The following is a 26,701-nucleotide window of genomic DNA, read 5'->3' as shown; positions in this document are numbered from 1 at the left end:
TTCATCCAATTATGTAAACTTCTTCGCTCATGTAACCAAGAACCACAGAACCGTGTAACGAAGATTCCCGTGCATCCGATTGTGCCCCGCTTTCAACTAAACGTCAGTCTCTTCACTGACATTTCGCACGGTGTTCTTTTCCATACGTATGACAGCATCGGGAGTGTCATCCTGTGCGGCGAGAAAAATCGGATTTTTTAAGAAAGTATGATTTAAAGGATACTACCAATTGGCTAAAGGAATTCAAAGAGAAAACATGTCGCAGATTCTACGTGGAAAATTTGGGTAAATATTCAGCTGACAATGTTTATTTTCCAGCTTTCCATCCGATGTAACCTCAAATCGAATGCTAATGACAAGTTGCCGATTTGTTTGTTACATAAATAATTATCGATTTTGCTAAAGTCCAGTTCCGATGATTGTTCCCATTGTAGAGTCAGGGCGAAGTCGCGCGTTGTGCGGCCTCTTCTGCTGGGTGTGAAGCGCTTGAATTTCACGTCGCTTTCTGGCGGGAATGGATCACACCATGGTCGTCCTACGTATCATCGAAGAATTCTCCAACTCAATCAGCAGCCCCAGTTGATGGTTGGGGTTCCACTGCTGTCCGTGAGGGGCTACGGGATGATCATCGCCAGGTAAATAAAATCACCTAGTGTCCACTTCAACTTGGTCAGATATTTCTCATTTCACAACAATCTTTGGTGTTTCACTTCTAGGGTCATCCGTGGTGCATTGAAACTTCGATATTTAGTTTTAGGCGGGGCGATTGGAGGCGGAATGACACTTAATAAAGTAAGGATTAAGGACCATGGCAAATGGCAAGGTATTGACCCAAACTTTTCCCACAGAAATATGAGGAGTGGAAAGATGGACTCCCCGACATGAAGTGGCTCGAGGATCTCATGCCGGACAATGAGCAATGGGTCGCCTTTTCAAAGAATCTCGGGCAGATGACGGCTTCAGTTGCTAATGCAGTTCAAATTGGTGAGTATGCCGCAATTATATCAAAGTGCATGAAGACGTAGTGGACGCAGATATAACAAAATCATTTCACCGTCCAATCAAATCTCAGATATGGTCATGGTTTTGGCTCGATGAACACCAACTGTTATTAGGACGCAGCGTCGTTTCTAATAAGACAATAAAGAAATGCAGATGGTTTGCTATTGGCATTCGCACAGGAAACTGATATCTATTCGCTTCTAGCGTTATGCCTGGGAAGCAATGAACGCGCGAGCGAGCGGGTGAAGCATTGTACTGTCGACGTGCCGATAACTGGTGTCGATCGATGAAGAAGTGAGACTCTCTGCAGTTTAACAGAAGCTAGCAAGCTGTAACTTTCTCTAGCGTTTTGTTGTTATAACACTCCGAATATTAAGTGGGTCTCCATTGCCTCTATTGCAGTTTCTGTATAATCATAATTTACCACCAGTGCAGAATGTGTGGTTTGGCTTTGGAGAGCCTGAACCATCTGATTTCTGGCTGCAATGTTATGGCTATAACGCTGTATGTAAAGTGATCTGTCAAAATCTTGCATGCAAGCGTAGGCTAATTAGGAGAAAATGTCCGCTTTTCCGATATAACCGCAGACAGTACTCGATAATTCTGCTTACAGAGTGTACTAGGACCGGCAAATTCCAACTGATCGCCATATAGTAGCAACAAGCCTGACGTGCTATTAGTTGACAAGAGTCATGAAGGGGAATCGTGGTGAAGAAGGTGAACTATGAGCTACTGGCTTGGGAAATCAAAGAAATTTGTGACTTAAAAGAGTGGTTGTAGTTCCCATAATATTGTCAGCTACAGCTATTATATCTAAATTCCCCACGGCTTCCCTTGATACACCGTTCTGCAATCGTACTCGATGTTGCCGGAAATTCTCGACCGATTTTCCCACTAATCTACCACCGACCACTACCATACCTCTATACATTTTTAAGAAGATAGGATAGTCTGGGCCTAAATATGTGGCACTTAGTGCTAGTGTTAAATAAAATTCGGCATTTGTCCAGATTATGGCAACTCGGGAAAACAATTTGTTTAATAAACTTGATATTTATAGAATGATAATACCATAATTAATGGAATTGGGGTTTGATCTTGAAATCACACCTCGAAACTCTTCGTTGTCGTCATCGCTGTCGTCCACACAAAAACTGCAAAATTTTGGAGTGAAATCAAAGCATCGTTTTCCATCTTAAAAATTATCAGCTAAGGTGACGGGTGACGACCGCGTCGTTTTGTGTATATAGTTCCCACTTGCGATCGTTCGAGGTTACCTGAAATGCCCTTCCGCACCCACGACGACCTCCCGAGTCGCTCGCACCTCTCCTACTGCTCTGCGCCAAGTGCCCCTGGGGGCACACTCGTCGGTCACCCTGCAATCCAATTGTCCTTACTGTGTAAACAATCTAGTACCACTTCCGATCACAGTGCGTACGAACTGCAGGCCTGTGCGCCAAACAAGTTCTCATTTTGAGATAGCGCCAGGCCAGCGCACTCCGGTGATAGGACGCAGACAGGAATTGACGAAAACTTGAAACTTTTGGGTAACAATGGAGTTCACTTTCCATGTGATACTCTCATATATCAATACAGAAAGAACATTATCACAGAACATTCTCAACTTGATTCTAATGTGGAGAAAACCACTGTCAGCAGAAACCACGCTTCCTAGATATATAAATTGATCGACGCCTTTGATGATCTGCCCTTTAATGCAGGTAGGGAGAGTGTGATGACCCGTCAGACTGAGAACTTTGGTTTTGCTGGTATTTGTTTTGAATCCAATTCTACTTGCCTCTCGAAATTCAGAGCCGTTTGGCCAAGGTACATGACCAGATGTCATCAGCGTAGATGAGGTGTTTGAGGAAAGATGCCACCGTCCATTGAACTACTCCACGTTCTCCGCACAAAGCAGCATGAAGAACGCCACCATTAACAAGAAAACAAGAACAAATAATATCGGTGACGGGATATAACCCTAGCGGACTCAGCTTTAGATTTCAAAATCCTCCGAGTTTTGCCTCGGTGCAGCATGTGACATTTTGCTCCATAATATGTCGCTCTGATAATAGCTATTGGTTCTGCTGCCCAATGCTCATCGATATTTTCAGAAGGGTTACTCAGTATATCTACCGCCGGATTAGCAAGTTAGCTCTTCCACTGTCGAGCGGCAGCTGGGTCATATAAGCGTCCGGTGGTGGACTTAGGGGGTCGTACTTCTCCAACCCTGAAGTGACAGACGCAACATGTAAACGAACATAAGCGACCATCAGATAGTGATCCATTTCGAGGCCGGTGTCACTCCCTCTTTTGTTGCGCATATCCAGGAGACAACTCCTAAATCTACTGCTGATCGCGAATTGGTCGGTCTGATTGCTCGTACGGTGTCGGTCAGTTGAACCCAACTGATCTTGTAGCAGACTTTGTGCTGAAACAATGTGCCAACAATGATGAGACGTTGGAAGTTTCAGAAATCTCTCGTTGCGGTCGCCAAGATCGTATTTCCCCATAACATGTTCGAGCAAAGTATCGTCAGATACCACCTTGGTATTCAGATCACCCATCACGCTCACAATGTCATCTTTAGAAAGCCTCCCTTTAATTGCTTTTAAATGCTCTTAGGAGGCATCCCTCTTCATCGATCGGAAGTCTCCGTTGTTGTGTAGCATTCTACAATGGTGATGTTCCTGGACCTGGAGTGGAATCTTGCAGTTAGAAGTCTTTCAGAAACCGGCTCCAAGGTCAAGAGAGCGTACCTTGCGGTAGAAGTCAGAAACAACTCGGCATCGGCATCGTGTCTCCTACCATTTGGCTTTCCAGAGTACAAAAGTACATTGACATAAGGGTGGCAAGGGGGAGAGGAGTACTCTCCAGAGTCCCACCATTTTACTTTGCTTAGACCCAGAATGTCCGGCTTCTAGCGCTGGAATCTCCACTCAAGTTGGAGAAAGCGAGCATTCTCAGGACCCTCGCTACCGTTGCCGACGAGCGTGCGTACATTCCAGAACAATGGTAGTCCATTTTCGATAGCCAAAAGTCGTAGTCGTGACGTCAATTTTTATCCGAGAGTTAGTCATCTCTTACGACAAGCAGGAAAAACTTTGAGTGTATTCTTAAGCCCCAATAAAGTGCTTCCATATACACATGTTCGAAGAATGCAAATCGAAAACTGGCTGTCGTGGCAATTCACGTGTTTATCGTGCATTGCCTTCGAGTTCCCTCCATCGATCCGCTCTTGATCTAACTTCCCACTCACTGGATCTAAAAATCAATTGTCACGTGTAATCAGCCCGCAATATACTTTATAAACAACTGCGAGTTTGATCAAATTTGGGGGTAACGTGCTTCATACTATAATCTATAGTACTGGAAATATATAACTATAACTCTAGGATAAAGTTAAGGGGGGTTTCTAGTTAATTTCCCCCCAAAAATAGTAAGATACTATTATTAAATTAATTTGAGCAGATATCGACATGGAGAGTATTTTGAGGCCTGCGCACCGTACAGAGGCAGCTAGTAATGGAGACCTTTCATTTGATATCCAGCATGACTATATTTGGTGAAAAAAAAAATTACACACCCCTTCTGCATGTATGAGGAACCCCCCTTAATCTCAATGCAGAAAGATGTAACTCAGTGCATATCTGGGCGTTCTCAGTTCTCACCATTTCACCAAATTTCGTGTCAATCAATATAGTCGTTTTTGAGAAAAGTGCGTGTGACTGACAGACAGGCATTGAATCGATTTAGATAAGGTTTTGTTTTGTTTTGCTTTTTTTTGTTCTCACATTCGTTTTGTTTTGCAAACAAAGTCTTAAAAAGCACGTAGCGAGTCGACTTGGCGATGATGTTGTGCTGCAATGTCAACCATGCCTCTGCCTCCAATTTCATGAAACAAGTTCATTCGCTTCACGCGAAAAACCCAACTTATTGCCCCTTAAGAAGAGGGCATAGGAAAAATCGGGGTGGTGGTACATGCTATAAGTAATCAATGTGGAGACGCAGAGGCGACACCTAATATATATGCAGCTACCTACATCCTCAGACATTAGGCAAAGATATATCAGAGATTTTCCCCAAAGAAAGAACTTTGCATTCTCTGCATCTGGAAGATGTTCTCAGATTCGTAAAACTCTCTGCGAACCCCGCAGGCAGGAGGCCGTTGCATAGAAATGGACCTACTATATCAAGCGTGAGATTGACTCTCGCCAATCTCCAAACCTAACTTAATCTAACCTGGGCTGCTCAAGATTATTTTTTTTTTAAATTTTAAAACAAATAAATTGAAAATGAAAGCTTTCAAAAAATCAAAAGACAAATGGAGGATACCATAAAAATCGCACTTGTCTGCCAGGGACCTGGTTGATATCGATTTACCCCTAAAACTATACTGCTTATGTTCACGCATTCGTTAATCAGTTTGGCAACCTATCATTTAATACAATTATACATCTAATGCACATTAACCCTCCCTGCTGCAAATGAGGTGGATAAAAAAGTCTCCTTAGGTATTGATTAAAAATTCAAAAAGTTTATAATTAAATTGGGATATATCTGACGGTTTCACCATAAAATCAGACCGTGTCATTCGCACTCTAGAGCATCCAAGAAGGCGGAGAAAGCATAGAAAAATATATTCAAGAGAGATAAGAAGCGGTAGAAGTGGAGAAAATTTCTACAACTTTTGTAATGTTCAACGAATACCCTACCCTCCAAAATTGGCTATAGTCCATCATATTCTGACCGAGCGAATAAGGTAGTATTATATTTCCGCAGGAGTGATAAAGTCGGGAAAATGACCAGCTGATAATCCATTCAGGTTCACGGACGTACCACGGTCTCGAGAATATTCCGCCGGCATATTTCTTGATTGATTTCCATATCATGTCTGTTTGTAAATTTTGGCGGCCTCGGTGGTTTTACACTTGCCCCATGATGAACTGTTTCCCATTTATGACCTATATCTATACGTTGAAGTGGATCTTTGGAGTGGCATATGCTTCGTTAGGATCCTTTTCAACCAGCCATCACACTGATTAGTTGCTGATAGCGATCTTATGTCTTGTACGAAAACCTAAACGTATGAAATGGCATATTAGTTTTTCCAGTGTTGGTATGAAAGTTTTGGTTAGATATAAATTCATTAGCGTTTATCATCTGTTCATTTTCATCTGCAAATTAATTTTTTATGTAAGTGATATTAAACTAAAACAAAAGTAAGCAGAATAATTTGATTCAAACAAACCAACAAAATTGCACGCACATCCAACGGCAAGGACAAGGCAAATTAATGGTGTTACATGGTGTGCTCAATAAGTAGGAGGACTAATTGTGTAAAAAATAATTGATTGTTGGTATTAGTACAAAACCTTAAGAATTTTCAAAATGGGAACCTTTTGCTCGTGAAAAGAAAGCAGAAATGATCTCACTTACGCGATTACCAACCATTACTAATGTGGAAGGATCCAGGAACCAAATGAAAGACATGATCTACAAAGCGGACTCTGCAGGTAAGCGGTACATCAACCGAGATACTTGACCCAAATACCACAAATTCCTGCTAATGGGCAAATTTTTAAGAATGCCAATCGGGAAGCAAAAAAGCGGTCGCTGTTACCCGAGCGAACCATTACAAAAATCTTTACGATAAACTGGACACTCGGGATGGCGAGAGAGATCTGTATTGACTTGCTAAAAGCCGTAACGAACGTACACAGGAAATCGAACACTTTTGTTGTTGTTAATGACAAGAACGGTACTTTGCTTACCAACCGTCGAGCCGCAACGGATAGATGGCGAGAATACTTCGAGCAGAATTAAACTGAAGAATTTGATTATCCTCCACCTCCACAATCATTGTCGACATTTGGAGCAATTCCACCTGTGAGCGCAACTGAAGTGGAGGAGGCAATAAAATGAATGAAATCGGGAAAAACCACAAGACCTGACGGCATCGCATCTGAGCTCTGGAAAGCGAAGAGCTGGGATCCTACACTGTGGCTCAGTGAGTTCTTCAATCAGGGGCCCTATATACTGCTTTACGCAGATGATGTTTTCCTAGCATCTAATAGCAAATATGAACTCGAGCAACTTGTTCAGAAATGGAATGATCGCCTCATGCAACACGGTCTCAGATTGAGTCTGAATAAAACTGAATTCAGCGGCAATGACCTGCCCAGAGCTGAGAGATTTAAATACCTCGGGTCAACGCTATCAGTCAATGGAGAACTATGTTATGCAATTATTTCACGCATTAATGCAACCTGGATACAGTGGCGTTCCACAGCTGGTGTTCTTTGTAACCGACGTATCAACGAACGTCTCAAATCTAAAATTTACCGCAATCTAGTCCGTCCTATTGCTCTCTATGGTTTTGAGTGTTGGTCGATTATAAAAGACAATGAACGACGTCTTGCGGTAATGGAGACAAAGATATTGCGTGGGACTAGTGGCGTGACACGTTTTGATCACATCCGAAATGAGGATATCCGCAATCGATATGGGGTTGCACCGATCGTGGAAAATTTGATAGAATACTGCCAATAGTTTTTGTTACGGAGGTTTGGACGTCTTCTATACGGTCGGATTGTTGTAGTTTCATTGCCCCTTCCAGGCTAGGAGAAGGCTTTAAGGAGGAATTGGAGCAATAATCGCCATACCAAGCCAGCCTCTCCGAGACGAACATGGCAATGTGGCACGGCGCATTGTCGTGTGGAGCTTCCACGAACTGGTAAAGTCTGTTCACATAAAGCTAATTCATTTTCACACGCTTCCGCGTGAGACCATGGATTCACGGTTTCCCCGGTATGCAAAAACTCAGTACGAATAACACCATGGTGATAAAACAAAATCAGAAGTATGGTTTTCTGTTGGACTTGCTCATTCAGGTCTTTTACGGTATTTTGATGATATTGATTGTATGTATCATTCCGAACTTCGGCGTTTTGTTTCCTGTTCGTACTGAAAACACCAGGTTCCGTCTCCAACACTCACGTTAGAGATAAAAATCGGGTCTGGTGAAAATCGAAACGATTCGCTTTTTGCTCATCACTCAAAATTCTTGGGACAAACTTGGCGCACACTTTCTGCGTAGATGGTTTGAACGGAAGGAAAGGCGTCACTTCACTATAGTTTAGAATTCAAAATTTGTTTCAGTTTCGTAGCATTTTCATCAAGTCTTGACATTGACTGGAGAACACTGCGTTCGTTATCCTCGACGAGCCCATCTCTCTCCGGAACAACTTGTGCTACTCAAAAGGACTTGAGCGACTCATGACAGCATTTCCGTAGGTCTGCGTAATCAAATCGAAGGTACTCTTGGTGGGTTTCCAAGTTGAAGAAAAATTTTTCTCTGTAGCGTTGCTCGAGATTCCTTTGCATAGTAACTGTTAAGACATTTCTAAACAACTGTTCACAGGAAACAGGTAGCGTACTATTCGTGATTGCTTTCCCAATCGGTCGGACTCCAGAGAGCTATGGGCGCAATGGATGCCGCATTCTTCAATATTGGAAAAACACGCATCCGAATGCGACTTTCTCGGCAACATTTGGAGCGTTTTAGGAAAAAATTATGCGTCAATTTATCACTGTGGATGAGACCTGGATCTATCACATTGATTCTGAATTAAAACAAGAAGCCCGAATCTAATTTTTACAACGGTAAATCGTCGCTGTCATTTCCATTTCGTGAATGATATATATGATGTATATGATGATGATGTATATGATTACATTTTTTTAAGGATTTAGAGGTCCTGAGTCCGCATCCACTTGATGACATACGCAACCATTTTTCTTGGTCCTTGGATTTCTCTATCCACGTAACTTTTTTAAACAAGACGACTTGCGATTTCGTCCAGTATAGAGGCAATTCATCAGGCGCTGTCTCATCTCCGTGCGATTGAAGCGGATCCTAAATGTTGATTGCTTCCTTATATACTAATACGAGGGGAACCCATAAGTTCGGAAAATTACATTGTTGTGGGGAGGGAGAGTGTGGGAACCTATTGTTTGACCACATGTCCGTTAGTGTTACGCCACCTGCATCAGTGTGCGAAGTTGTGTCGCTGTGAGTGCATCGGTTCGCCTGTGAGATTTTTTTTAGTAAAACAACTTTTTACATTTCGGCGAAAACGTAATGGCAGATTGTCGAGAACAACGCGCAGCTGTGAAATTTTGTTTCCTGTTGGGAAAATTGGCCACGGAAGCTATTGTAGTGCTTAAGACTGCTTATGGGGATGCTGCCTTAAGTAAAACCAGAGTTTACGATTGGTTTTCATGTTTTAAAAATGGAGAAATGTCTATTGAACACTAACTTCCTTCAGGACGCCCCTCAACGTCCTAAAAATGTCGACAAAATCAATGCCCTCGTTGAAGACCGTCGCCGAACCATTGATCAACTCTCTCAGATGTCGGGAATGTCATGGAGTTCAGTTCAGAGAATTTTATCCGAAGATTTGCACATGCAACCCTTCAGCCAGATTCGTCCCACGCCTTCTCACAGATGAGTAAAGGGAGCGTCGACTTCAGGCATGCTTTGAGCTTCAAAATCAGCTCAAAGAGGACCCTGAATTTTTTTCCAAGGTGATTACTGGTAATGAATCGTGGTACTATGGATACGACTCAAAAAGAATATGAAAGGAAAGCGTTTTGCCACTGTGGAGGAGGTGAAACAAAAATCGCTGGAAGGTTTGGCTTAAAGGACATCCCGATGAGTGAATTTAAAAAATGTTTTGAACAATGGAATAATCGTTTGGAGAAGTGCGTTGTAGTACTTTGAAGGTGATCAAAATTTGGTGCAAAAATATTGAAAAATAAAGAAGTTATGACGAAATTCCCGTTTTTTTTTTGGGTCCCCCGTCGTATATCCAGAGAAATTCGTGGATTAAAAAAATGGGAGGAAGAGTGTCACTATTTTTTCTGGTGCATCACCAAATGGATTCGGACTCAGCACCCCTCAATCCTAAAGCAAAAAACTTGCTCCGGCCAAGTTTAGACCTGAAGAAAGCGGTTAAAAAATGGACTTATCAACCGAACATCGGTATCACGCCGCTGATGATGACGCTGATCATGTTTAAAAACTAATAATTTTGATATTTCTTAGGTAAACGTTAAACTTACTGTTAGCGTTAAGTATTTTTTTGTCTTCTTTAATTTTCTGGGAACTATTTACATATCACTTACAAATCTTAAACTAACAAGAAAATTAGGAATTTTTGACAAGCTAACCCACATAGGACTGAATGATTTAGCTTCATCGTAGAGAGTAGCTGAGAGTCATTTTTCACTAACCTTTTTTAGCTCATTAGGTGTTGTTTTCCCATCAAATAGTAAATTTTTCGCTTTCTGAAATAACAAAGCACTAATCTTCTGAGGCATTTATTAATGTCGGCGCTGTATATTGTTTTAGATCCCCGTTTAAAACAGCTAGGCGAGGAAAAAATGTCGGAGTGGCGATCGTGGTTTGATAGCAGATTAGATAATGCAATTGAAGCAGCTGAACATCAGGACAACAAACAGATTGACAGTATGTTGTAACGGCTCAATGCCATGAATCAAAAAATCTAAATTAATCTTCACTTCGTAGCCTCATCCAAACTCATTACTTTTGTTTTCTGTCTTAAGTGTTCAAGAATGATCAAGAGCATAATCTACACATAAAAAATCGCAAATTCTCTCGCTTCTTAGTTGATTTCTAGAACTTTATCATTGACAAAGATTATTTTAACGTTTTAACGTGAGTCTTATTAACAAATTTAATTTCGTCTTTTCTTTAGGTTCTTTCCAAAAATTGTCTGAATTCGTTTCCGATATATATGGAGGTAATTAGACCTGAAATACGTGAATTTACTCACATTCAATTATCAATTCGATAATTTCGTGTTTTCATTGGAATAGTGTCTCAATCATTCTTGAAATCTGTTGCATGCTGTTTCAGTTGTTGAAATTTATTGAAGCGAATTTGTTCGTATTGTGATGCGCTAATTTTGCTTCTATCGATTCCAGTTACTAAGGAAGATATCAAGAATCGAAATACAGTCAGTGCTATCGGTTTGTCACCGGATGAGGGGCGAAAGAAATATGGTAAGTTGTACTTGATATCGATTCGTGATTTGAGGTTTACCCTCGACTTTCTCTCACTTCTGCCCGAAAAAAACTGCATGTTTTCAATATGTTTGGGAAATTACAATAGTGCATATTCATACATTTGATTTCTGTCTCATATTTTTTTCGTAGAAACATTACAAAGTCAAGTGGAAACTCTTCAAACGGAAATCATGAACGTTCAAATCAAATACCAACGCGAACTGGAGAAACTTGAAAAAGAAAATCGTGATCTCAGGCAACAATACCTAATTTTAAAAACAAATCGCAAAACTTCAACCAGAAAAATCAAAAAGTCCCTCATCGACATGTATTCCGAAGTTTTAGATGAACTGTCCGGCTATGACAGTAGCTATTCCACTGCTGACCATCTTCCTCGTGTAGTTGTAGTTGGAGACCAGAGTAGCGGTAAAACCTCTGTTCTCGAATCAATTGCACAAGCACGTATCTTCCCTCGGGGCAGTGGTGAAATGATGACGAGAGCTCCAGTGAAAGTGACACTTTCAGAAGGGCCATATCACGTTGCGCAATTTAGGGATTCTGACAGGGAGTATGATTTGACGAAAGAAGGAGATTTGTCTGACCTTCGTCGCGAAGTGGAATTAAGAATGCGGGCATCAGTTCGCGGCGGAAAGACAGTTAGTAATGAGGTGATCTCGATGACAGTGAAGGGTCCTGGATTGCAAAGGATGGTTCTAATCGATTTGCCTGGAATCATTTCTGTAATATTGCTATCAGTATTTAGAAGGGTCGTTTGTTGAATTTATTTTTTACAGACGATGACCGTTGACATGGCAGCAGATACAAAGGATTCTATTCATCAAATGACGAGACATTATATGAGCAATCCGAATGCTATCATATTGTGCATACAGGTAAGCCATTGCTTTCAGCAAAAGTAAACAAGATTTAAATTTTCGATTGATTCTTCTTTTTCTAGGACGGTTCAGTGGACGCTGAACGTAGCAACGTTACTGACTTGGTAGCCCAATGTGATCCATTAGGAAAGCGAACAATATTTGTCTTAACCAAAGTTGATCTAGCTGAAGAGTTGGCTGATCCTGATAGGGTAAACCCTCTATTCCGAAAAGAAAACCAAATATCTGATAAAATTCCTTTCAAAGATACGAAAAATTCTGTCTGGAAAACTGTTTCCAATGAAAGCACTTGGATATTACGCTGTAGTGACTGGGCGGGGTCGTAAAGATGACAGCATTGATGCAATTCGGGACTATGAGGAACGATTCTTCAAGAATTCAAAACTATTCCAGTATGTTTCAATAATTCTTTTGTTCTTAAGTAGATCACAGTTCGAATTTTTTCTATTTCTGTTCATATTTCAGTCGACGTGGTGTTATAATGCCGCATCAAGTTACAACCAGGAATCTTAGTTTGGCTGTAGCCGACAGATTTTGGAAAATGGTGCGAGAAACAATTGAACAACAGGCGGACGCTTTCAAAGCCACTCGGTTCAATTTAGAAACAGAGTGGAAAAATAACTTCCCAAGGTGATTACACTACACTATTACATTAACAAAATATTTCGGATAGGAATAAATTTTCAGGAATTAAACAAATATTCTACCCAATTCTGTATTTTCAGGCTCCGTGAATCAGGCCGAGATGAATTGTTCGAAAAAGCCAAAGGAGAAATATTAGATGAAGTTGTTAATCTATCGCAAATCTCAGCCAAGAAATGGGAGGAAGTGTTGAACGCTAAACTCTGGGAGAAAGTCTCTAATTACGTGTTTGAGAATATTTACCTGCCAGCCGCACAGTCAGGTTCTCAAAGTAATATAATTATTTTTTCTTTTATTTCGTTTCTGTTCGTTTCCCGCTGTTTTGTGATTGACGACCGAATTGAAAACAACTCATAATTTCCACGCATTGGGCTTTTCGTCGAACTTGAGTGTTGTGTTTTTGTTTGATTTCGCACACTAGCCACCTAAACTTTCAAATTTCACTTTTGACTATCGAAATTTTCCTTTTTTGGCTATTTTTATGTAACTAATCTTCTTAGCTTCTTTTATTTTGCGGATAAGTTTAGGAAACTATGTTTACAACATTCTCATTCACAGATTCATTTAATACCATGGTGGATATAAAACTGAGACAATGGGCAGAGCAGGCTTTACCAGCTAAATCCGTGGAATCTGGTTGGGAAGGATTACAGCAAGAATTCACAGATCTCATTGAAAAGGCTAAAAAGTCACCAGATCACGACGATATTTTCGATAATTTGAAGACGGCTGTGATTGATGAGGCTATTCGAAGGCATTCTTGGGAAGACAAAGTAAGTTAAATTTAAATTTGCTACATATTCCATTCTATGATGATATTTTCCGAAATGATTTTTTTAACTCGATAGATTTTGATAGATAAAAGTATTTAACTTTATCATTTTCTTAGAGAAATAATGCTACTGAGAGTAAACATTTGTCCTGCAATCACAAGTGGTCTACGTCTGAACAGCAATTCTCAAAGCTCGGTTTATTACCATGCGATTGGTCTGGTTTGGTGCCCCTCAGTCGAGACACTACGACATGCTTTGTGCTCAATTATAAAGCGATAAAAGCTGCAGAAAACAACGCTTTTACTATTCATATCATCATTGGTATTCAAATTTCTATGGGGACTATAATTTACTTTTATAAACCTGCCGAGCTCTATAGAAGTATCAAAAGAGCGCTTGATTTCGCATGTATCTCATTTGTGGTTGATCAGCACATTGTTCTCTTGTTTATACTCAAACTCTAAAAAGTTAAACTAAATTCGAACACGTTTCGAAGATTCATTTAGGAACAATCTTGAAGTGCAGCTTTCACATCTTTGTCATCATGATGTGAACAGCAGCTATTTGAAGGTTTACTGTCTGTGCGATCATCCTAAAGCCCATTTGGCTACATTTCAATTGATCAAGGATATGGTGGTGGCTGTTTTAGATAAAACAGTCCAGCTTGCTCCAGGACCATGCCGTGTTTGTTGCGTCGAAAAGAGTGATGTCTGCGATCGATTTGTGGTGATAGCAGAAATCATTGGAAATTTTAATTTGAGAAAATGAATGCCTTTCTTGAATCCTACGCCCACGTTCCCGTACCCATCACCCCCTTTAGGACGCAATGTTTGAAGATGATTTTAGAAAGGAAATCAGCACCATAGAAAACGGCTTTCTTGGATCACGTGGGTATGAATTCTTCAGAATTTGAAGGATTCCGACTACGCATGCGTGTGGCATAGACAATTTTGGTTGGGGAAGATGCCTTACTAACGATATCATGTTCCGACGTGGAGAGCAGAATACCTCTCATGATGCCGCAACAGTAGAGCCTGGTTTGCAGGATGAAAGGTCTTAGTATTAAAAATGAGTTTGACACGTCCATAACCGTTAGGCTCAACTTTACGGACGTTAACAAGCTGATAAGTTAAGGTCCTCGATCGGTAATAGGGGGGACTATCCATCTGTGTTGTTTTTCCACTCGCCTAAAACGGGATATCACGCTCTGGAAAAGGGCGGATCATGCAGAGTCGATCCTAGTTGAGCTTACGCATCGCTGGGGCGACTATTTGGTATTCAAAGAAAAATTGGTCGGACTGTTTTTAAGGTTTTGTATAAAACAAAACCTTATTAATACCGGTTCAATGTCCGTCTATCTGCCACAACTGATTTATTGGATATGTGTTCTGTGAATGTCTACATTCAGCTTGTGAGGAAATTTTGTGTTGAGTTTGAAAGGGGGCTCCCTATACATGCTAAAGGGCCGTGTAAAATTTTTTTTCACAGAATACTTTCATGTAGAGTATCAAATGAAAGATATTGATTGGCACTGCAGTTAAGGGCTGATAGATTTTCATGGCCAAGTTTGCACAATTTTTTTCAACTTTATGCAGTTCTTTATTCCCGATGATCTTAGCTGTCTGAGCTTGTACAATTCTATAACTATTCAAATTTTGGTATTAAAAATCACGTCTAGAAATTAAGAATATTGGTTGCCCACTCATTTTGTGAGAAATTACTTTTCAAAGCCGGCAGCACTAAGTGGTAGTGGAGCTTCTTTTGAACAGGCGGGACCTTGTGAGTATGAAAACTCGCACTATAGTGTCCGTTTGTGTGAAATATGTCCACGTCCAACACGGGGAGTGCATTGAGTCTCTTCTCGCTAAAGTTAAACATCAATTGCATTTTTTCAAGGGTAAAAATTGTTTATGTTGAACATGTAACGAACCAGACGATTGTGTTCAAGTGATGCTGTGCGCTTAGTAAAACAGAACGAATTTTTATGACGGTCAAAGGTGTGGAAGGAATTGTTGAACAATAAGTAGCTGAAAGAGTTGAGAAAGCTGTTCGTAAAAGTCGGTGATCGACATTGGATGACATTTTTACGATGTTTCTATAACTCTCCAGAATTCTTTTACATGAAATCATTACAGCGCAATGTGTTCTGTCGCTAGCGTTTATGAGTTGCTTAAACGATTTGAATTGTAAAATTGAAAATTTTCTAAGCTCTATTGTCTCTAGGGTTGCAGACACACCACTTCCCCATCTATCAAAAAATTCAAAATTTCAACTTTAGGTTAAAAGCCGTGGCCACTAGGTTTTGGGAACCAGAATGGATAATTTGCATCGAATTTCTGCCTTAGGGGGAGACAATGCAATACGATACTGTACAACCCTAAACAAGCTCAAGAGCGCAATTCAAAACAAACGTGGTCTGGGACATTTTGAAGAATACTCGTTCATTTCAACAAACCCCAAGCGAAGGCGGATAGGTGTTGTTGACGCCCTATACCCCAACAGGAGGTGAATAGCAACCATATATATATATATATTGGTGCGTTGATGATATAATGGCTGAGTTGTTTGAGCATGAACCTCTCGATTTCGTTGTCCTGGATTCGATTACTCCGGTGGATCCCGCTACAGTAGGTTTACCATGCACAACATTAAATGTGATGATAATAATCTATAAAATCCACAAAGGAGAGAACAAGATACACATTGATGTATTGTTTTGACTGACAATGATCGTGCCGATCTCATTGGAATCAGTCATCAGAATCTTTTTCGCGGATTTAACCATAGAGAATGCTGCATGAGCTGTTTATTCCAAATTTTAAAGGTGTCTTAGACCAGCTTTGTTGTAGAATGGTAGATAACCATAATTTACATACGCACTTCCTTGATGAACATATATGGAGATGTGGTGAGGTTTTGATTTAGCGACCACACTTCAAACTCAAGTAATATACCATCTATCATGCAAAATCGAATATAATAGATCAAATAAGGTCAATGGAGCATCTGGATCTTGTATAATTGTCTAATTCCGCATAAATGTCTGCTTCTAAAGATTTCTGTCATAGTAGCGGTTAATAAACCGTAGTAAAGCGGTTTTATGTTATGTTTATAGTGAAGAAACCGGCCAAGCTAACTACGATCTTTATTTAAGTTTTTACTTTTTGACGGTTACTTGGGTTTCCTGTTTCAGACCATTTTGAGTCTTCGTTCTTATCCTCAAATTTTTAAGTCTGATCAGTAATGCGTTGTGACTGAAACTTCCTGGAGTTTTTGAGTTTTCCTGCTAAGTAAAAGGGACAACGACGGCTACGGTTTCGTGCCAGAGCAGAGGCAACTCATCAGACGCTGCCTAACCTCTGCCCTAGAAGCAACGTGACCAAAGCGGCTCGCAGATGTTATACGCTCCCTTTATTAATTCGCAAAACACGACAAGGGTGCGAATTATATTCAACGTAAATCCGCCCACAGTTCAGACCAAAGCTTAGCCTTAGCTAGACCCTGTTTTTCATCATCATCAACGGCGCAACAACCGGTATCCGGTCTAGGCCTGCCTTAATAAGGAACTCCAGACATCCCGGTTTTGCGCCGAGGTCCACCAATTCGATATCCCTAAAAGCTGTCTGGCGTCCTGGCCCACGCCATCGCTCCATCTTAGGCAGGGTCTGCCTCGTCTTCTTTTCCTACCATAGATATTGCCCTTATAGACTTTCCGGGTGGGATCATCTTCATCCATACGGATTAAGTGACCCGCCCACCGTAACCTATTGAGCCGGATTTTATCCACAACCGGACGGTCATGGTATCGCTCATAGATTTCGTCATTGTGTAGGCTACGGAATCGTCCATCCTCATGTAGGGAGCCAAAAATTCTTCGGAGGATTCTTCTCTCGAACGCGGCCAAGAGTTCGCAATTTTTCTTGCTAAGAACCCAAGTTTCCGAGGAATACATGAGGACTGGCAAGATCATAGTCTTGTACAGTAAGAGCTTTGACCCTATGGTGAGAGGTTTCGAGCGGAATAGTCTTTGTAAGCTGAAATAGGCTCTGTTGGCTAACAACAACCGTGTGCGGATTTCATCATCGTAGTTGTTATCGGTTGTGATTTTCGACCCTAGATAGGAGAAATTGTCAACGGTCTCAAAGTTGTATTCCCCTATTCTTATTCTTGTTCGTGCTTGTGTTTGACCAGTGCGGTTTGATGTTGTTGGTTGATTCGTCTTCGGTGCTGACGTTGCCACCATATATTTTGTCTTGCCTTCATTGATGTGCAGCCCAAGATCTCGCGCCGCCTGCTCGATCTGGATGAAGGCAGTTTGTACGTCTCGGGTGGTTCTTCCCATGATGTCGATATCGTCAGCATAGGCCAGTAGTTGGGTGGACTTGAAGAGGATCGTACCTCTTGCATTCACCTCAGCATCACGGATCACTTTCTCGAGGGCCAGGTTAAAGAGGACGCATGATAGCGCATCCCCTTGTCGTAGACCGTTGTTGATGTCGAATGGTCTTGAGAGTGATCCTGCTGCTTTTATCTGGCCTCGCACATTGGTCAGGGTCAGCCTAGTCAGTCTTATTAATTTCGTCGGGATACCGAATTCTCTCATGGCCGTGAATAGTTTTACCCTGGCTATGCTATCATAGGCGGCTTTAAAGTCGATGAACAGATGGTGCAACTGTTGTCCATATTCCAACAGTTTTTCCATCGCCTGCCGCAGAGAGAAATCCTGTTTTTACAACTCCTAAAAAAAGTTGCAGTGTCTGGATAGCTGAGTGGTTAAACCACGAGGCTGTCGTACGGAAGGTCGCGGTTCAAATCTCACTGGAGGTAGTGGAATTTATATCGTGATTTGACGTCGGATTGGGGTTTCCAAGTTAAGTATTATTTTGTGCAGTACGTTTCGCGCAATTCTGTCATATGTTTGCTTGAAGTAAATGAATATTAAGTGGAAGTCAATGTCCAATTCCTAACACTAGCCCCTTGTTGCCTCATGAATACTTTTCACGGTATTCGCTAATCATCTTATCGTCGTAGTTTCTTATTTCAATAATTTGGTTAAAATTCTATAGAACATACAAAAAATGTGTCTTTCTAATTTGCATTACAACTACTCCTTTCCCGGGGATAATTCCAGATAGAAAAAAAAAGTGAATTATATATGCGTTGTATGGCTCATTGACTACCTAATTTAGAGGAATATCATCAAGGCGCTGCAGTTTGCTGATCGTTTGTGCCTTCCCGACTGTTTTCCGTGCGAGGGGTAATGGAGCTCTTTGAAATGGTTGCGCGATTCATTATTTTTTTTACAGAGAGTACTTTACGATTTGTGACTTCGTCACCAATTTGCTCTATTCGTCTTCAAAATTTATATGATTCTTTTGTTTTATTTTGTTAGCTGCTCGTCACAGAGTTTCATAGTTCTCTCTCCTTCCCTTTATGTTTCCCTTATGTATTATCTGTGCCAAGAAGATTCAACTCGCAGTGCATTCCTTGAAATTTTATGGAGATGGAAAATCCTTCCATATTTTCGATCACGCTAGGAGTTGCGTCGACAAAATTTCGGGCATAAAGGCTGTTAGAACCGTGTGCAGCGTCCACATGATTGCGAGCACATGGCTGCGAGTTGCTGCGAATAATTGATATTGTACACCTGTTTATGGCTTCGCACACCCTAGCGGGAACCAAAAGAAGAATTTCCGTAAAGATTTATTTCAAATTAGTGGTAATGGATCTTAATGCAATCATTGAGCGAGTGCTGCTTCAGAATTCCTTCATCGGAAGTTTGGTGGAAGCAAATACGTGCAACATTCTCGGAAGTTGAGCCATGCTCTCCTAGAAATGAGGAGGAAATAAGTAGTTGCATCCAAGATTATTCTTTCGGATGCATCCGTTTCATGCTGGGATATGGTTACGATACACTCACAAGAAAACCATCTAAGCAACATCGACACACCGAGACACCAATACATTAGGTACATGTGTCTCAGGCCACTTACCTACCTCGTTTCTATCCAAAAGGTGCATAGTAAGATTCCGTGCCCCTTTGTCGTTGGACCTGCTCCTCCTGTATATAGTCTTCTTGGTCTGTACACATCGCTTCTGATATACGAAATAATATTTTTTCCGGCTCTAGGATTCATATCCAGCCACTTCTTCTATTGTTGTTTTGATCTCGTGTTTTGGACCACACCAGATGTTGCTTCTAACTCCGCTCGAGGTTTTCTGCAGTAGCGTGCGCAATCGTCTTACGGTCTAGCTCTGTCTTCTTCTGATATTATCTAGTCTTTGTTTTGCAAATTCAAATTTACAGAAGGGATGATATGATTTCACGTCAAGTGAATGGAAGACTTTTATTTTGTGATGAGAATGTAGTCTTTCTGATAATAGGGATGTATACGTCCTTTAATGAATACGCTTGTGTAAAAAGAATCTCAACTTTATAATTAGATTTCCTTTTTTTGGAGTCAATAAGGCGTCGGTCGTTTTCATTTTATGTATCATTCAGGCTATGATTTTCGATGTACAAGCACTTCTCCGTTCCCAACTTTAACGTTATGCATTTAGGCACTGCCGGAATGGTTTGTGCAGTTGGTTGGTTAATTGTTTATTTAACTGATAGTTAATCACAATTAATTGAAAAATAAATTATAAATCTCATTTCAAATCATTTGCAGGCAGTCGATATGCTGCGGGTTATACAACTTAATACTCTGGAGGATCGTAGCGTTCACGATAAACAAGAGTGGGATCAAGCTGTTCGATTCTTCGAAGCATCAGTGAAAGAAAAAATGCAACACACCGATGAAACCCTCGCAGAAATGATGGGACCATCGGCAACCAGCAGATGGATACACTGGAAGAGCTTAACAGAAGATCAATGTAAACGGCGTAATGTTAAAAGCGAATTGGAGAAAATAATTGGTAGCGACAATGTAAGTTTACTCGTGTTAAAATTGACATCTTTAGGATGCTATATATTTGAAATCATTTTACAGAAACATCCTCCAACATTAAGTTACGATGAGCTTACCACTGTTCGAAAGAACTTGCAGCGATCAAATATTGAAGTAGACACAGATTACATTCGGCAAACATGGTTCCCTATTTATAGAAAGTAAGAATTACTATTGCAGTTGAGTTACTTAATGAATTTTCACAAATAAATTCTCCTCATAGACATTTCCTGAAACAAGCATTACAGCGGGCATACGATTGCCGTAAAGCCTATTATCTATACAGCCAACAGGGCCCCGAGTGTGAGGTAGGGTACTTTCTGCGTAATTGAAGCGGCTCTACTATTTTTTTTTCATAGATTAACTGCAGTGATATTGTCCTGTTTTGGAGGATACAACAAGTCATTAAAGTTACAGCGAACGCTTTGAGACAACAAGTCATAAATCGGGAAGCGCGACGTCTCGATAAAGAAATCAAAGAAGTTCTCGATGAATTCAGTGAAGATGAGGAGAAGAAAACAATATTATTAACTGGAAAGCGGGTTACGTTAGCAGAAGAATTAAGTGAGTATATGAAGTTGTTTATGAATTTGATTGAATATTAAGTTGATAATTGATGGAAAATTTAAGGAGTTTACAAACTTTAAAATGTTTTTCTCGTAAATAATATGGTACCAAAGTGTTTTTTGAAGAGCAATCTTACAATTCAAGTTAGGTAACATAAGTAAGGCTAGGTTTATGGAATAGACGTGTCAAATACTCAGGTTATAATAGGTGTTATTAGTGCTAGTGTCCCTCGCAGCCTCTTGAGAATCTAAGGATATCTCGTAAAGGCAGATAGCATCCCTTTCTTCTTTGAGTGCGGTCTAATCAAAATATCCACGTTAAATGGGTAAAAGGCCGAATATTTGCATCTTTTTCACATAGTCTGTTGATATTTAAACTCACTACACCTATTTTCATGACCCTCTTTGTAAGGGATAGTAAAAATGTCGCTCTTGCAACTTCAAGTTACCAGGAAGAGTTTAAGTTACTTCATTTGGTTTCGTGAATTCTTGCGATATCTTATTCGCGCAGCCCCCTCCCCCATTCAAACCGAGTTCAAAGTTGTAAAATAATCATAATAATTAAATTCTGTTGAGGGAAGTTGCACTGTGTCCTAGAAAAACTATTGATTATAGTGTATCTATTAACTATACTATGTCAAACAAGCAACAGGAATTATACTTTAAAGTATTTCTACTTGGCATCTGGTATTAAGGATTCTCTCAGGTGCCTCAACCTACTTTGTATAAGTGCCGAACACTATCCCAGAATATGTATGGAGCTTTCGTCACTCTCCGCACAGAACCTGCGGACAATATCTGTAGATATCCTTAGCTCCCTCAGTAGTAGTTTAGTTGCGCAGCCCTGCCTTCCTGCACCAGTTCTTAGTCCTTATATTTGTCCTTACAGATTAAAGCAACGTTGTCAGCGTAACACTGAACTTGTATTCCAATATTTGTTAGCTCTCCTAGGAGTTCATCAACTACCATATTCCACCTAAGCGGTCATAGTATACCACCCTGTGGACAATGTTGGGTAGTGTTTATGACAATAGAATTTGTATCTATCGATCCTGCTATTTGCCTACTCTCTACCATTGTGCCCATTTAGAGAGCCAAAGTGTTTCCCACTTCCTTGTGAAATAGGGCATGTTTCTAGCTTAGTATGCGATGTGTTATCGGATGCTTCTTCGATGTCCAAAAAAGTATATAATTGTTTCTATGGCCCGGTATTCGTGTTGATACTGATGTATGATGATTTCGTATTGAAGCGTAGTTCTAATAAAGACTATGACTTTCTCGTTTTGAGTACGAACGATGTTAGGCAAATTTGTCTGAGAGATTTAGGGTGAAAGGAATTCTTTTTACCCGCTTTCGAAATGGAGGACAATTTTGGCCGCCTCTATGTCTTTGGTGTATATGCCAAGGCTATGCTGCTCCGTATCATTCTTAGAGGAGACGCTATGATGATTTTTCGCTGGAGTAGTGCTGGATAAATGCTATCTAGGCTGCTTCTGTGGTTTATTCGATCCTTTCACGGAATTCCCTGAAGCTGTTCCGTTTGGATTCCCTAATCGCGCCTCTTTGTAGTTGAGCCATTTTATTGCTTAGGTGCCTTTCATAAGAGTCCTAATCTGCTCTCCCTAGTATTACTTTTTATTTTCGAGTTGTCTTCAATGTTGAATCTGATTATTCTCCGATCCGACATAAAAGGCTCATTCGACACCCTCCAATTTTTGACCAGCCCGTTCGTCAGAGTATTCCCTAGAGTTATGTCTAGTACTTCTTTTCTAGTGCTGTTGGTGTGTTCTCCATGCTGTATATTTCTAACTTATTACTAAGAATTAAGTCAAGAGGTATTCACCTCTTCGATTAGTATCGTTACTTCTCCAGATGTCGTGATGGGCGTTGGCAATGGAGTAGAAGTGGTAGCGTCTTCTTCTCGCAGAACTTCACTAGCTTAACGACTAATGCCGTTTGTCGCCTCCTGGGACCGATGCCACGACTGTCTCTCGAGTTCTCCGCTGACTTCAGTGAGACTTGGACAGCCACAAGGTCCTCCAAGAAAAGACTAATATTCTATGTTTCCTTTGGGAATGATGCTTGATGCATGCTTCCCTCTTGCATCCAGGGTTTTTGAGCAAGCCATATTCCAATGTTATTCATGGAATTTGCTTTTGCAATTATTGCTGATGCATGGTGCATGATGGAGGTTTATCCGGGCTGTCTTAGTGCTAGTCACTGGTTCTATTAGTGTTTGGAACACTTCTCCACTGTCGGAGTGTTAATTTCATCCTCCGACGTGGAGCTTTACTGCATGCCGCTGTCCACCTTGAGCCCTAAAAGATCCAGGTCGAGGTCGTCCAGCTTCTCCTCACTGGGTCTATTTCATACTCACAGCATTATTAGCAATTGTCGGTCATCGATGGAATATCGCAAGCCAAGCTTCTGCCGATAAGCAACTTGGCTAAATCGACAGACTCCATCCTCCCGTAAGAGAAGTTTGACATTTATGCTCGGGTTAGAGCTTTTCGGAAAAATGATCCGGGAATTTTTCAAAATGCTGTAAAAGCTAAATTTAGCTAAGTATGTCTTGTTAAATATGAATCAAAATATGTAGAATTAAATAGGCTAACGATTCCAAACAAAAACAAGTTCAACTATTTCGTAATTAGTCTAATAAATGTGTTCTAATTAAAATGAATTTATTAGACTACTGTCGATATGTTTGCCCAATAAAAACTATATATTTTAAATCAAATTTAACAAGAGATACCCGGTTTATCTTTTGTAACGTCTTGAAAAAGAAAATTTGGTTAGATCAATCTTTTATTGTGTCTTTAAAAATTTTCTGATCGTTTTTCCGAAAAGATCGTTATCTAAATACTGTAATTAGTTGAGGTACCATGGTGTTGTCCTAGGAAATTTGGTAACTGGGAAAAGGTATGAAATCGATATAAAATTTGAATTTTTGAAATCATAGCGTAAGTCCATAGGTGTTAACGCAATTACCGGCCGTGTAAGTATAAACCAATGGTTTTCGCCGAACAAACATTGAAATTGTAAGCACCACAGCGGAAATGGTCTATCCTGAGCTCAGCATTCATATCAGTGGACATGATATCTACCACTGCCGCAATTAATGAGTATCGACCGTTAATTGTAAAGCCCAATTCTATACATTGAGCCCATAAGTTCTGTTCATGATATTGACGTAATCGCAATTACTATTCAACTCCCATAGAGAGACCAACTGCAAATAACTGGATCGAACTATTACCCATAACTTCATTCACCTTTTAAAATTTACTTTAAACACCATTCTATTTCAATTTTCAGTTCGTGTCCGCCAGATCCAAGAAAAGTTAGAGGAATTCATCAACGCTCTTAATCAAGAAAAGTAAAACGAGAAAGATTCAATCGCGATAGTGGTCAACAGCGCTCCAAGTCTTGAAAAGTGTCAACTGTTTTACTGCTTCTTAAGGAAAACAGCAACTTATTGGTCAAGCAATTTTTATTTAGATAGCTTCTAATGTCGATTCGTTTCAAACCATATATTTTGTTCTTTTGAATTTAAGAGAAAGTCACTACTATTTATGATGTAGGTATTACTTTTAATATTATGATCTTCTGTTCATTCACTTTACATCATTCATTGTACATAAGTCTTCGATGATCTTTGAATACAAAACTTAGTTCATTATGATGATTTGGAATAAATTAGAGAATCCATTGAAAACAATTTTATTGTATTTTTCTTTTAAGAGCATAGTCATAAATCGAAAGGAAATACGGTATGTATATTAAGAGCGGTTTATCGTATTTTGCTTAGTGTACCAAAGCTAACCGCTAACTTTATACTCAGAGTATTGGCGTAAATTATTTTCTAAGATACTAAATAGAAAAAACATCACGGGGTGAAATCACGCGGCATACGAAATTCCAGGGTATCTATGATACATTAACGTTCTACTGTTATGTATGTTGTTTTGTCCGGCTCTTAATATATTTATACCATGGTTTTAACTCATGATCACTTATTAGGTCGATATTTAAGTGAAGAAAATCGGAGGAAAGACTTAAAATGCCGGTATATCGGTTATTTAATCGAAATTGAGGAAAGGGTAAACTCAAGAAAATTGCAGAAATTTTAGAAAGAACATGAACATTTTTAAGGATTCTGTGCAATGAGCAAAATTTAATTCCGGATACTATCTTAAGAAATACGTATTGTGACGAAAATCGCTTTGGGAAAAACATCTGCGACGTCAATTCAAATCGTATTTATGACAATTAGTTAGGACAACCAAAATTATATAACAATGGGGTGAATATTTAGTTAGGATAATTATTAACAGATGACTAATGCTAGTAAGGAGTTTTTGTCAAAGGCGCAAAGTAGTTTTCTAGCAAAGTGTCCGCATGTCTTTCCGGAGTGGTCCGCGGGGTACAAAAGGGCCGGAGGTTCGCAATCTAGTGATACAAGTCTACGTAAAGCAAGTAACGTCACAATTGGTGACAGCGGTGGGATTACGTAAAGCAGTAACGTAACAATTGGTGACAGCGGTGGGTTTGCGTAAGCCAGAATGGTGAAATTCGAGGGTTTGAAAGTGGAGTAGCCTAAAAGGGAGCTGTCAGCGTTAGAGCTTCCTGCGACGGGAACTAAAACAGAATTACAGAGGAGACTTCGCCAAGCTTTGGAGTCGCGGGGTATTATTGTCGAAGAACGTGAATTCCAGCTGGAACGTTCACGGTAAACAACAACAACATAGCAGCTCTAATGCAAGCTATATATAGAATGGAAGAGTTGACTAGAAAGCAATAAGAAGAATCTAGAAAGCAACCAGAAGAATTTATAAGACGACAAAACGAAAGGCTAATAAACTTTGCAGAAGCAGCAAAAGAACAGAAAGCATAATCAAAACAAACGAAGTCATAGAGTGGTTGGCAAAACAACAGAAAGAAGACGTCGAAGAGGTCAAAGAGTACATGGGAAGCCATGATATCAAATTTGAAGAAGGTCACCAAGAAACTCGACTCAAATTCGAGGATTTAAACATTAAGAGTGGAATGTGAATGAGGAAAAATAGTGAAGTTGGAGCAAGAGCTACATGAAATCAGACTGGGTGGATATTCGGTTGTAGCCAAGGACAACCCGATAATAAAGTTCAAGGTTGTTCCATCCTATGATGGAACAACGCCGTTTTCAATTTTCAAGCTGCAGTTTGAAACTACTGCCGGTCAAAACTACTGGAGTGACTGCTGATGCGTTAGTAGTTGTATTGAAAGGTGCAGCAGCAGAGGACGAGCGAAATAACTATAAAGCGGTCATGGTAGCGCTTCAGCGGAAATACAGAACATAGGAAACAACACTTTCGAATGGAATTGAAGAATAGGCCACAAAGGGTTGGTGAAACCTTTGCAAAACTTTGCGGCAGAAGTCGAAAAGCTTACGCATATGACATATGCAGGTTGTTCGACAGACACAAAATCGAAACATTTGTATACGGCATATCATGGGTAAAATTAAGTGGAGATTCTGGCGATCGAAGGTGATCAGGAAAGTATACCGGACGGAACATCTATTGGCAAAACGCTGGTTGAAAGGAAAGAGTTGGTATCAGTAATGTCATTGTGCCATCAGCTAGTCCATGGAGTACTTGGTTCTGTGTAGAAGAGAGAGATAGTTACTTAACAAACGGTTTTCTACTTTGAACTTGCAAAGCGGATATTGGCAAGTGGAAATCGACGAAAAGGATTGAGATAAAACTACGTTCAGCGATGGTAATGGATTGTGGCAA

At 40.2% G+C, this 26,701-nt stretch overlaps 1 protein-coding gene across 5 annotated transcripts; it reads left to right on the top strand.

Moving 5' to 3' along the window:
• The first annotated feature begins 123 nt into the window (after positions 1 to 123).
• On the top strand, positions 124 to 24,642 carry LOC119654831 (dynamin-like 120 kDa protein, mitochondrial). Of its 5 annotated transcripts, none has more exons than XM_038060399.1 (19): positions 124 to 285; positions 435 to 635; positions 717 to 792; positions 849 to 984; positions 10,418 to 10,534; positions 10,785 to 10,829; positions 11,014 to 11,091; positions 11,245 to 11,834; positions 11,889 to 11,987; positions 12,053 to 12,181; positions 12,237 to 12,382; positions 12,456 to 12,620; positions 12,716 to 12,894; positions 13,191 to 13,405; positions 20,077 to 20,334; positions 20,398 to 20,516; positions 20,579 to 20,663; positions 20,715 to 20,919; positions 24,240 to 24,642. In XM_038060399.1, exons 1-19 carry the CDS (start codon positions 257 to 259, stop codon positions 24,302 to 24,304), a joined length of 2,937 nt encoding a protein of 978 aa, XP_037916327.1. In that variant the 5' UTR covers positions 124 to 256; the 3' UTR covers positions 24,305 to 24,642. The 5 variants fall into 5 exon arrangements, with proteins under 5 accessions (XP_037916327.1, XP_037916331.1, XP_037916330.1 ...); XM_038060398.1 differs by having other exon boundaries at positions 125 to 285; positions 12,716 to 12,903; XM_038060403.1 differs by lacking the exon at positions 10,418 to 10,534 and having other exon boundaries at positions 12,716 to 12,903.
• The last annotated feature ends 2,059 nt before the right edge of the window (positions 24,643 to 26,701 follow it).

The sequence above is a fragment of the Hermetia illucens genome, chromosome 4 (assembly GCF_905115235.1).
Source record: "Hermetia illucens chromosome 4, iHerIll2.2.curated.20191125, whole genome shotgun sequence".
NCBI classification, from domain to species: domain Eukaryota; kingdom Metazoa; phylum Arthropoda; class Insecta; order Diptera; family Stratiomyidae; genus Hermetia; species Hermetia illucens.
This window is presented reverse-complemented; position numbering and strand designations above follow the sequence as displayed.

Coding starts and splice junctions, on each gene's coding strand:
- LOC119654831 (XM_038060398.1), top strand. CDS start 257: ATGTCGCAGATTCTACGTGGAAAATTTGG. Junction 10,535..10,784: donor GGACAACAAACAGATTGACA/GTATGTTGTAAC, acceptor TCTTTTCTTTAG/GTTCTTTCCAAAAATTGTCT. Junction 10,830..11,013: donor CGTTTCCGATATATATGGAG/GTAATTAGACCT, acceptor TATCGATTCCAG/TTACTAAGGAAGATATCAAG.